This window comes from Neoarius graeffei, chromosome 2 (assembly GCF_027579695.1).
Source record: "Neoarius graeffei isolate fNeoGra1 chromosome 2, fNeoGra1.pri, whole genome shotgun sequence".
Classification (NCBI taxonomy): Eukaryota; Metazoa; Chordata; class Actinopteri; order Siluriformes; family Ariidae; genus Neoarius; species Neoarius graeffei.
Genome location: NC_083570.1, coordinates 108801949 through 108814770, shown reverse-complemented (window position 1 = coordinate 108814770; position 12822 = coordinate 108801949). Strand labels below are relative to the sequence as shown.

Genomic DNA, 12822 nt, shown 5'->3' with positions numbered 1-12822 from the left:
GGCCTAACAAAAAAATCGGATTTCACAACAAATCGGATATGGGTCGTTTCAGGTTGCAGTCTGAACGTAGTGTATGTTTGGGCTATTTAAGGACCGCGCCCATGCAAGGACGACGCGAAGTATTACGCCGCGTTTAGGAACGCGAAAAATCCAAAAAATAAATCTTCATTCGGAAAACCGGAGATTCTCAAGAGTTTTGTCAAATAAATCCGGAAGACTTATCCCTAAGCCAGCTATACATCCCTGTCTATCCATCTCTCCTTTACCCGTCCAGACTAGATTACAAAAATAAAAATCTTTAGACACAGCATATATTGCTTCCCCCTTGTGAGCCTACATTACATTAACCTCAAGATATTCGTACGTTTTTCAAAACCATTCTCTCAGCGTACATGCTTTCCCTGGTCAGGAAACAAGCGTCATTTTTAAAAAATAAATAAATACAGGGATGGGAATTTTCCGCGGAATTCCGCGGATTTTATCAACCCAGGGGTCATTTTTGTGAATCGTCTAAATCCGAGGAGAAAATATTTAGGGGGGGTTAGGTATGTGTTGACCCGGTCAACCATCGGGAACAAGGCTCTGTTTACATCGGCAGTTCAGAACGTACACTGTATTTGATTGGCCGTTGAGAGAGAAATATCGCGATTTGACCAATGGTAAACGAGCATAGATAGGAAAGGCCAAAATGTCACATGTAAGCTTCGTTCTGATTGGTTCTTCGCATTTCGCTTTCTTACTCATTCAACACGGCGCTCCACGAGGCCGGAGATTGAGGATGTAACAGCGAATAAGAGCTTCAAAATGGTGAAAATTATCACAAAAGAAAACGAATCGCTTATTCAGATTAGCTGCTGAAAGGAAAAAAAAATAGTGCTGTCAAGCGATTAAAATATTTAATCGCGATTAATGTCGCGACTGTCATAGTTAACTCGCGATTAATCGCAATTTAATCGCACATTTTTGTCACATGAAAAACCATTGTACTTCTCTTATCAGCATAAAAAAAGTGAATGGGCTTGCTCACCGTTTGAACTACGGGGGTACTCGGGGGATCCGAGATCCCCTGAAACAGACATGAGATCCCTTGAAAACATGATTTGGGAAATGTTGGGGGGGCTCTAAAATATTGGCAAAATGATGTTTATTGACATAGCAATTGTGTGTAACAGGAAGCATTTGCATATCCGAAGTGAGCGCGCGATGGAGATCCGCGCTCTGAGACAAGCGCAAGCGCACCCCCCCCCCAAGGGAAAAAAAAAGGGACCCCCTGAAAATATCGGCATAGTTCGAACACTGGTTGTACCAATGGTTTTTTTTGTTTTTTTATTGCAGAGCATAACACGTCTTGTCACAGCCACTGCAAAGTGGGGCTGGAGCTGCTGATGGGAAAACGAAACCTAAGCCGAGCACCGTGGCTCTTCGGGGGAGGGCAGAGGACTCTGGCTGTGCGGGGCGTGGCATCATGTCACAGAGCGTTAATCTCGCGATACAAAAAATTATCGCCGTTAAAATTGAGTCAAGTTAACGCGTTAATAACGCGACATTTTTGACAGCACTAAAAAAAAAAAAAAAACAAACATCTCTGCAATGAAGCATTCCTAGAAAAAGAACAAGTGCTTTGTAAATATGTTGAAAACTTACAGTAGTGTTGCTAGTTATGTGTGATTGTGACTTTGGGAGCTGAGAGAACTGTTCAACAGGGAAATTGTGTTTCTGTTGAGACAAGTTCACTGCAAAAGAGGTAACTGCATTCTTTAATAAAGTAACAAACATTTACAGGATTATGTCAAATATTCTGTCTTTATGTGTTTAATTTATATTCATCATTCCTTTCATTCTAGCATGAAGTTAAAGGGATAGTTCGGGATTTTTGACATGAATCTGTATGGCATCCCCATCGATAGTGTCGTGCAAACACACTGACTTACCCCCGACAGCATCCTGTGAGTCCAGTTCTTGTCCAGTTTTGGTCCAGACGAAAGTAGTCCGGCAAGTTTGTCGGGGTCACGAAAGTAAAACGTTTTTCGTCTCAAAACAGTACGTGTGATACATTTGCATCACAAAACCGTTGCCAAATAAAAAGTCAGACCTCGAAATCGCTTGGCACTATTTTCTCTCCCTTCTCATCACTGCGCGCTGCCGCCAGGTGACAGCCACGGCTGTTTCATTCATTGTTTACTAGTGATGGGAATTTCGGCTCTTACTATAAGGAGCCGGCTCTTTCGGAAGATTGTTTATAATTATTTCTCATGACTTGTACATTCACATCGAGTACACATATCAATGCAAATTAACACGAAGGGATTTACTAGACCAATTTATATCTGGAACTATATTCAGCCACAGCACAGGCAAAGCACCGCTGCAGGCGCAAAGACACCGCCTGAAAACGGGTGCGCGGCGCCTGAAAACCCGTTTTCAGGCGCTGCACGGTGTCTTTGCGCCTTCCTTTTCCTACCTATTCCTTTAATTGCTGCAATTAACTAGTTAATTCTGATTCTATTTCTCCTCTCAGTTATAATCTGTCCTGCTTTTGAAAAGATCCTCTCTGGGGGGACAGATGCTGCCACTATACACATCCTCCGTGCCATCACGTGTGTAAGCCGTGGATAGAGTGCAGCCTTGGTCTCCCACCAGCTTAGAGGGTCTGCGTTTCGCTGTCACCTGGCGGCAGCGCGCAGTGATAAGAAGGGAGAGAAAATAGTGCCAAGCGATTTCGAGGTCTGACTTTTTATTTGGCGACGGTTTTGTGATGCAAATATATCACTCTTTTGAACACGTACTGTTTTGAGACGAAAAACGTTTTACTTTCGTGACCCCGACAAACTTGCCGGACTACTTTCGTCTGGACCAAAACTGGACTCACACACAGGATGCTGTCAGGGGTAAGTCAGTGTGTTTGCACGACACTATTGATGGGGATGCCATACAGATTCATGTCAAAAATCCCGAACTATCCCTTTAAAAATTCTTTTTAGCTGAGCATTATTGAGACTATTTTTGTTTATTAGTGTCCAAAACTCAAGCTTCTTTGGACTGAAAATATTATTCAACTGAGCAATCTGAGACCATTTCTAGTGGTCTAAAATGTATAAAACTCATTAGCTTCCGGAGGCCTTCGGGCCCCCTGGACCCCCGACCAGGCTCCGCCCTGGACCTGGCTGGGGCCCCCCAGACCCCCGATTAAATTTTCAGCTGAAAATACAATCTCATTCTCATCCCTGTAAATAAATTAGAAGTCCATCCCCAGACGTGTGGACGAACCCTGCGTCTCCCTCCGCGATCTCTGTAGGTGATGTGTAGACCACTGATCATTCATCTACAAGCGTGAGAACTGGAGGAGCGTTTCATCAGAGAATCTGAGGGTCATCTGACCGACACCAGCTCCCCGTCTCTGGCTTACATTACGATCGCAAACGCAGAACAGGCGGCGTGTGTGTGTGGTTCTATGGACAGACATGCATGTGGGTGTATAAATATTCAAGCAAGTGTGTCAGAGCAGGCCAGGGTTGTTCCATCAATAAATCTGTGCGTCTCAAAGACAAAGATCTCGCGAGATGATTGGAGGGAAACGCTCTCCTCACACTCGTTTCTCCCGGGATGTAGATTATAATAGTCATTATAAACCGAGCCTCGGCACTGCACTCCATCACAGCTTGAAAAGCCTCTTCCAGGAGATTATAACGCACTAACGGGAAGGAAACGGAATGATTTATAGGCGTTCAGATACTTAAGAAAGATGTAAAGGAACACTTCAGGGTTCTCTGTAGACCGCTGCAGACATGACTCGCATTAGTCGCCTGTAACGAGAAAAGTTGACGCCAAACTGACTTTCAGTGGAGGACTACAGTACGTGGCGAATTCGTTCAGGAACACGCACTCGAGTGTCGTCATTGTGAGGGTGTGTAGGCGGACGGATACAGCGAAGGCGCACGGGAACAGGAACTACTTTTTAGTGCATTGTGTAAGCTGAAACGGAATAATCTTCCTCCCGTCAGCGTTTTCCACGTGTCGATCACTCACTTGATCAGCGATGGTGCGTCCCAGCTTGTCCATTCTAGACCCCGCCTCGGCGATCTTCTTCGCGGCGCTGATGACATCTGATGTGTTCTTCAGCGGCCCTTTTCCTCTGAAAAAAAACACACACACAACACACTGACAGTTTGCAGTTGGGTCACACTGGCACGGATTATAGCACAACTCGGTGTTCTGCGAGTGCAGAGAACGAGATAAAGACGAGGGAGTGTTAGGAGAGTGAGACACACAGGGCCAGATGGCACATCCTCCCAGTCACTCGCTCCCTCCCTCCCTCCCGCTCCTAAACAGTCTCGTTCACTTCCGGGAGCCGCTGCCCAGCTCTGCAGATTTGAGCGCTCGGCTCCGCCCACTCCTGCACCACAGCCGTGAGCTGCCCAATTATCTGCCAGAGTGAGCAAAAGTTACAAGTGGTGCAACCTGGCCTGCTCTCTTCAGGGGGAAATCAAAATAAACCCCGGGTGGGCAGCGCTGCTCTCTGATCGAGTTCCCCTGGCTGGCTGAATCGCTCCCGTGAGGCTCCGAGCTGTTTGGGTTACACTAACTAACGTACATCTCCTTTTCACCGTCGACTCGTCTTCTCTCGGTGGGCTGAGCGACTGGCTGAGCACTGAGCGCTCGCGGAGTCGGCGTTCTCCCTGTGTGTCCCGCAGCGTCCCTCTGAAAGCCTGTAAAGCCGGTGCTGGAGGAGCAGCGAGCCTCATCAGCACTGCGCTTCACTCTACACACCGACTGCAGGCCCTCATTAACCTCACTGCTCCCGCCCTCAACACCGCCTCATGCTGCTCACGCACCACGCCAAGCCCCACACACACACACACACACACTCGCTCTCCATCCATCCATCCACCCTACCCGCCTATTGGCCTCTCTCCATCCAACCATCTTACTCTCCCCACCTGTCTATCTACATCCCTCTCTCTCTCTCTCTCTCTCTCCATCCAACCATCTTACTCTCCCCACCTGTCTATCTACATCCCTCTCTCTCTCTCTCCATCCAACCATCTTACTCTCCCCACCTGTCTATCTACACCCCTCTCTCTCTCCATCCAACCATCTTACTCTCCCCACCTGTCTATCTACATCCCTCTCTCTCTCTCTCTCTCTCTCCATCCAACCATCTTACTCTCCCCACCTGTCTATCTACATCCCTCTCTCTCTCTCTCTCCATCCAACCATCTTACTCTCCCCACCTGTCTATCTACATCCCTCTCTCTCTCTCCATCCAACCATCTTACTCTCCCCACCTGTCTATCTACATCCCTCTCTCTCTCTCTCCATCCAACCATCTTACTCTCCCCACCTGTCTATCTACACCCCTCTCTCTCTCCATCCAACCATCTTACTCTCCCCACCTGTCTATCTACATCCCTCTCTCTCTCTCTCTCTCTCTCTCTCCATCCAACCATCTTACTCTCCCCACCTGTCTATCTACATCCCTCTCTCTCTCTCTCTCCATCCAACCATCTTACTCTCCCCACCTGTCTATCTACATCCCTCTCTCTCTCTCCATCCAACCATCTTACTCTCCCCACCTGTCTATCTACACCCCTCTCTCTCTCTCTCCATCCAACCATCTTACTCTCCCCACCTGTCTATCTACACCCCTCTCTCTCTCCATCCAACCATCTTACTCTCCCCACCTGTCTATCTACATCCCCCCCCTCTCTCTCTCTCCATCCAACCATCTTACTCTCCCCACCTGTCTATCTACATCCCTCTCTCTATCCAACCATCTTACTCTCCCCACCTGTCTATCTACATCCCTCTCTCTCTCTCCATCTAACCATCTTACTCTCCCCACCTGTCTATCTACATCTCTCTCCCCATCCAACCACCTTACTCTCTCCCCACCTGTCTATCTACATCCCTCCCTCTCTCTCCATCCAACCATCTTACTCTCTCCCCACCTGTCTATCTACATCGCTCTCCCCATCCAACCATCTTTCTCTCTCTCCATCCAATCATCTTACTCTCCCCACCTGTCTATCTACATCCCTCCCTCTCTCTCCATCCAACCATCTTACTCTCCCCACCTGTCTATCTACATCCCTCCCCCTCTCTCCATCCAACCATCTTACTCTCCCCACCTGTCTATCTACATCCCTCTCTCTCTCTCCATCCAACCATCTTACTCTCCCCACCTGTCTATCTACATCCCTCCCTCTCTCTCCATCCAACCATCTTACTCTCCCCACCTGTCTATCTACATCCCTCTCTCCATCCAACCATCTTATTCTCTTCCCACCTGTCTATCTACATCGCTCTCCGCATCCAACCATCTTACACTCTCCCCACCTGTCTATCTGCCCCCTCCATTCATCCATCCCCATCTGTCTGCTTCCCTCTCTCTCCACCCCCCCAATCAGCCTCCCCCTCTCCATCCAACCATCTCCCCACAGGTCTACCTCCCTCCCTCTCTCCATCCATCTCTCCCCCATCGGTTTACCTCCCCCCTCTCTCCATTCATCTCTCCCTCCCCACATGTCTATCAGCCTCCCCCTCTCCATCCAACCATCTTACTCTCCCCACCTGTCCATCTACATCCCCCCCATCCCACCATCCATCCCATCCTCCCCATCTGTCTGCCTCCCTCTCTCTCCACCCCCCCAATCAGCCTCCCCCTCTCCATCCAACCATCTCCCCACAGGTCTACCTCCCTCCCTCTCTCCATCCATCTCTCCCCCATCGGTTTACCTCCCCCCTCTCTCCATTCATCTCTCCCTCCCCACATGTCTATCAGCCTCCCCCTCTCCATCCAACCATCTTACTCTCCCCACCTGTCCATCTACATCCCCCCCATCCCACCATCCATCCCATCCTCCCCATCTGTCTGCCTCCCTCTCTCTCCACCCCCCCAATCAGCCTCCCCCTCTCCATCCAACCATCTCCCCACAGGTCTACCTCCCTCCCTCTCTCCATCCATCTCTCCCCCATCGGTTTACCTCCCCCCTCTCTCCATTCATCTCTCCCTCCCCACATGTCTATCAGCCTCCCCCTCTCCATCCAACCATCTTACTCTCCCCACCTGTCCATCTACATCCCCCCCATCCCACCATCCATCCCATCCTCCCCATCCAACCATCTCTCTCCCCACCTGTCTATCTGCCTCCCTCTCCATCCATCTCTCCCCACCTGTCGATCTACATTCCCCACCCTCCATCCCATCCTCCCCCCACCTGTCTATCTGCCTCCCTCTCCATCCATCTCTCCCCCACCTATCCATTGGCCTCCCCCTTCCCCCCATCTATCCAACAATCTTATTCTCTCCCCACCTGTCTCTCACACACTCTCTGCCCATTTGTTGCACTCCATCTGGCTGTCCATCTGTACATCTCACGCCTTCCATCACTCTCAGCCTGTCTCTCTCTCTCTCTCTGCATCATGGCTGTCTAGCTGATCACCCCTTTCTCCATACACCAGTCCATCTGTGTTTCAGTCTCTCTCCCCATTTCCAAAAATCAAATCTCGTTACCTGTCCATCCATCTCTCTACAGAGGTCAGTCTCTCCTTGCCCCTCGCTTATCCATCGCTCTGTCTATCTGGTTGCCCATCTTACGGTCAGTCTGTCTCTCTCACTCCCATCCCCCCCCCAACTCCAGCTGTCAGTCAGTCTTTCTTTCTTGCTCCACCCATCTGTCTATCTCTTCTCCCAACACTCCTCTCACTCTGCCCATCTCTGCCCTTTTCTAACCCCCCCACCACCACCCACAGAGCAGAACAGCTACAAGATGACTGCAGCTCCTTTATTTATCAGATTTCCGTATCTGACCAACACTGCCACCCACTACAGCTGGCGTATGGATGGGTCAGAGATGTGCGTGGACCTCCAGCGCTGCACCACAGCAGACGGTGAATGCTGTGCCACACATCCAGGCGTCACGCTTAATTCATGAACGAGACTGGGATGGAGCAAATGAAACGGTGGTGCCGGGATATCAGATCTGACGAATGTGCCGTTTAATCCTCACTTTCAGTTCTGCTGCGGGATCCGATCGACGCAGAACCTCCTTACTGCTCGATGTGTTGAGTATTTATTTTTCTCCATCCTGCCTCGTGCGCCACAGTTTACTGACTCAAGTGCTACATCACGAATTAACTCTTCTCCACATGGCGACTCTGAATGTAACAGACGCAAACAAGACAACCATCCATAAATAAGTCAATAAATAAATAAGCACTGTGAATCCTGTCGAAGAGCTCGGCTGTTGCATTGCACTACACAATAACACGCAACCTGACTGAATAACTTTAAGCTGGAGTTCTCCTTGAAGCGCAGCTCCTCTGTGGACACTTACAGCAACGGCTCTTCTGGGCAAATTACCCGACGGGGGGCTGAAATCCGTCTCTCCCCACTGTACTAACCTTCCCGATTCAAGGCTGGGGAAGGCCAACGATTTCACCACGAGCTGTGTGAGCATACCATGATGTCGCTTTACATGTTTACGCGAGTGGCGATCCTCAAATCAGTGTCTCACACACACGACTAGAGTTTTTTTACTCATTAATGTTCGAGCCCCGGCAGCCAAACACATGTTCTTTCCATTTCCGTGATGTCATGATCAGCGTTAACTTTTTTTTTTAACCTACAGCAGAAATTGGGGGGGGGGGCACTGAAGCACCTGCGTGTACTCACTCCACAGAAAACAGTCTATCACAAATTAGACCAGAGAGAGAGAGAACGCATGAGACAGACCGACAGAGCGAGAGACACAGACAGACCAGAGAAAGAGGAGAGACACAGACAGACCGTGGGCAAGACAGCCCGACACAGACCAAGAGACAGACAGACCAGAGAGATCGAGCACACAAGACAGGCTGACACAGAGCAAGAGGAGAGAGAGACAGACATAGAAAGACCAGGGAGAGGGCGCGCGAGACAGCCCGACACAGAGCAAGAGAGACACAGACAGACCAGAGAGAGACAGAGTGCACAAGACAGAGGGAGTGAGGGAGCGCAAGAGACAGACCGACACAGACCAGAGAGAGAGAGAGAGAGAGAGAGAGAGAGAGAGAGAGAGAGAGAGAGCACGCACAAGACAGACCGACACACACGGACAGACCAGAGAGCGAGAGCAAGACAGACCAACACAGAGCGAGAGGAGAGAGAGACAGACATAGAAAGACCAGGGAGAGAGCGTGCAAGACAGCCCGAAACAGAGCAAGAGAGACACACAGACAGACCAGAGAGAGACAGAGTGCACAAGACAGACTGACAGAGCAAGAGAGAGAGAGAGGGAGGGAGCGCAAGAGACAGACTGACAGACCAGAGAGAGAGAGAGACAAACAGACCAGAGAGAGAGGGAGGGAGGGAGCGCGAGAGACAGACTGACACAGACCAGAGAGAGAGACACAAACAGACCAGAGAGAGAGGGAGGGCGTGCAAGACAGACTGACAGAGCAAGAGAGAGAGGGAGCGCGAGAGACAGACTGACACAGACCAGAGAGAGAGAGACACACAGACAGACCAGAGAGAGACAGACTGCACAAGACTGACTGACAGAGCAAGAGAGAGAGAGAGGGAGGGAGGGAGCACGAGAGACAGACTGACAGACCAGAGAGAGAGACAAACAGACCAGAGAGAGAGGGAGGGAGGGAGCGTGAGAGACAGACTGACAGACCAGAGAGAGAGGGAGGGAGGGAGCGCGAGAGACAGACTGACACAGACCAGAGAGAGAGAGAGAGAGAGAGAGAGAGAGAGAGAGAGAGAGAGAGACACAAACAGACCAGAGAGAGAGAGGGCATGCAAGACAAGCCGACACAGAGTGAGAGACAGACAGACCAGAGAGTGTGTGCAAGACAGCCCGACACAGAGCGAGAGACACACACGCACAGACCAGAGAGAGAGCGCGCGCAAGACAGACCGACACAGACCAGAGAGCAAGCATGCGAGACAGCCTGACAGAGCGAGAGACACAGACAAACAGACCAGAGCAAGAGAGAGAGGGAGCGCGAGAGACAGACTGACACAGACCAGAGAGAGAGACACACAGACAGACCAGAGAGAGACAGACTGCACAAGACTGACTGACAGAGCAAGAGAGAGAGAGGGAGGGAGGGAGCACGAGAGACAGACTGACAGACCAGAGAGAGAGACAAACAGACCAGAGAGAGAGGGAGGGAGGGAGCGTGAGAGACAGACTGACAGACCAGAGAGAGAGGGAGGGAGGGAGCGTGAGAGACAGACTGACACAGACCAGAGAGAGAGAGAGAGAGAGAGAGAGAGAGAGAGAGAGACACAAACAGACCAGAGAGAGAGAGGGCATGCAAGACAAGCCGACACAGAGTGAGAGACAGACAGACCAGAGAGTGTGTGCAAGACAGCCCGACACAGAGCGAGAGACACACGCACAGACCAGAGAGAGAGCGCGCGCAAGACAGACCGACACAGACCAGAGAGCAAGCATGCGAGACAGCCTGACAGAGCGAGAGAGACAGACAAACAGACCAGAGAAAGAGAGAGAGAGACACAGCCCAACACAGTGAGAGAGAGAGAGACACACACACAGACAAACAGACCAAAGAGAGCGCGTGCACGAGACAGGCCGACAGAGCGAGAGAGAGAAAGAAACTTGGAGTCGAATCCAGTTCACATCTTTCCTGCTCTGAAATTCTCTTTTCTTCCTGACCCTGCGCATCAGGAAGTGCTGATCAAAAGGCCAATCAGCAGCCAGTGTGTAGAGATCAGCTGAGACGCTGTGTTGACCACACACACCCCAACCAAATTCCACAGATAAGATGGACGGATAGCACTTACACTCACTTAGCTTGTGCTGTACCGGAATTGGGTCGTCTGTCCTTCCATGTCACTTCAAGTAAAGAGATAGAGGGATGGAGGAAGAGACTCGCTCTCTCTCTCTCTCACAGAGAAATAACAGAGCAGATGGCAGACACACTCTGGTTTGTGAAAAGGTATAAATGTGGGTGACCCCCATGTCTCCTTCCACCATCAGTTCATAGTCAAGGCTAGCATGTTAAACTCCTCATCATCCCCCCCACACACTAGGGGGCACCCCAGATCCAGGGGAGCCCCTACAGAATGACCAGCACCTGTTACAGCTTCACCTCTCTTCTTCCCTCCCGCTCCAGAAGGTGCTCGTTTCCTATAACGGAAGCTGACGGACTTACATTAATGCGCTCGTCCCAACAGCAACGGTTCATTCGAGGGATTTTCAGAGGCTGCTGAAGGAGCTCGCGTGTTTCATTAAAATGTCACTTTTTATCCGTTTATAGTTACATGCTCTTTAATAAACGGGCATTTGTACCTAGAGGCAAGCTTCAGCGGTTGACGGGGAAGAATAATAAACTTCAGGGTAACAGTAGCGCTGCTTCACTGTTGAGTGCTTTTCCTCGAACAGCATGACGCAGAGTGCTTTATTCCTTTTTGCACATCCCAGCCATCTTTGGTATAAATCTAACTCAGTTTAATCACAACTTCTCCAACCATCTCCTCGACTAAACGTGAAACTTCCAGAACGCCATTTTCTTTCCTGATGAAAGCTGAACTCTGGAGACGCACACTCGTTTCCAACGTTCGCCAGCTCTGCGCTATAAACTGCCGCGTCCCTGCCACTCCTACGCAACTCAGAACCCCTGCTATTAAAAACAGAATGCTGAAAGGGCGAGGCGAGACTCTAGAGACAGCTCGATGAGTATCAGCACCACACACTGTGCGTGCGTGCGTATGTATAAGGGGGAACCAGTCCAAAGTGACGAAACAGAGCGGGGGGAAGTGCAATAATACAGGAATAAGTGAGCGGCTGAGAGAAACCGGAGGTCAAACTCCCTTTAGGGATAAATGAAGCGTGCAGTTCGGTTTAGATCGGACCGCACCCACTGATGAGCGCTGGTGGAAATGAGAGGGAGAGAAATGCGAGACATTTCATTAGGCTGCTTTCTGGTTTGTGAAAAGGTCACAGTTAAATAGCACCACACAGGTTTGATAGAGAGCGCGCACACATTAATACAGGAAAAAACAAACTTCGCTTTATACGAGCACACAGCAGGCATGGCCACGTCAGGTTGTATTAAATAGGGAACTAGAGACAGCAATTCCCCTGGGGGAAATCGTGAGAGTGATGCAGTGCGCATAGCAGTCGCTATCGCAGGAGTTGTACTGTACTGTGTGAATGTGTGACTTGTGATGAGGCTAACATGCTAGCGAGCATGCTAACAGCTAGCGAGCATGCTAACAGCTTAATAATTAGCGAGCATACTAACAGCTAGCAAGCACGCTAACATGCTAATAATTAACTAGCATGCTAACAGCTAGCGAGCATGCTAACAGCTAGCGAGCATGCTAACAGCTAGCGAGCATGCTAACAATTAACTAGCATGCTAACAATTAACTAGCATGCTAACAGCTTAATAATTAGCGAGCATACTAACAGCTAGCAAGCATGCTAACATGCTAATAATTAACTAGCATGCTAACATGCTAACAGCTAGCGAGCATGCTAACAGCTAGCGAGCATGCTAACAATTAGCGAGCATGCTAACAATTAACTAGCATGCTAACAATTAACTAGCATGCTAACAGCTTAATAATTAGCGAGCATACTAACAGCTAGCAAGCATGCTAACATGCTAATAATTAACTAGCATGCTAACAGCTAGCGAGCATGCTAATAATTACTAGCATGCTAACATGCTAACAGCTAGCGAGCATGCTAACAGCTAGCGAGCATGCTAACAATTAACTAGCATGTTAGCATGTTAATATTAGCGAGCATGCTAACAGCTAGCAAGCATGCTAACAGCTAGCTAGCATGCTAACAGCTAGCT

General features: G+C 49.6%; 1 protein-coding gene across 1 annotated transcript in view; it reads right to left on the bottom strand.

Annotated features, from left to right (window-relative positions):
* ctnna1 (catenin (cadherin-associated protein), alpha 1) overlaps positions 1 to 12822 on the bottom strand; it is a 353364-nt gene that overhangs the window by 39640 nt on the left and 300902 nt on the right. The window contains exon 16 of the mRNA XM_060915358.1: positions 4027 to 4132. Within this exon, the coding sequence (XP_060771341.1) occupies positions 4027 to 4132 (106 nt within the window). The remainder of the gene's footprint in view (positions 1 to 4026; positions 4133 to 12822) is intronic.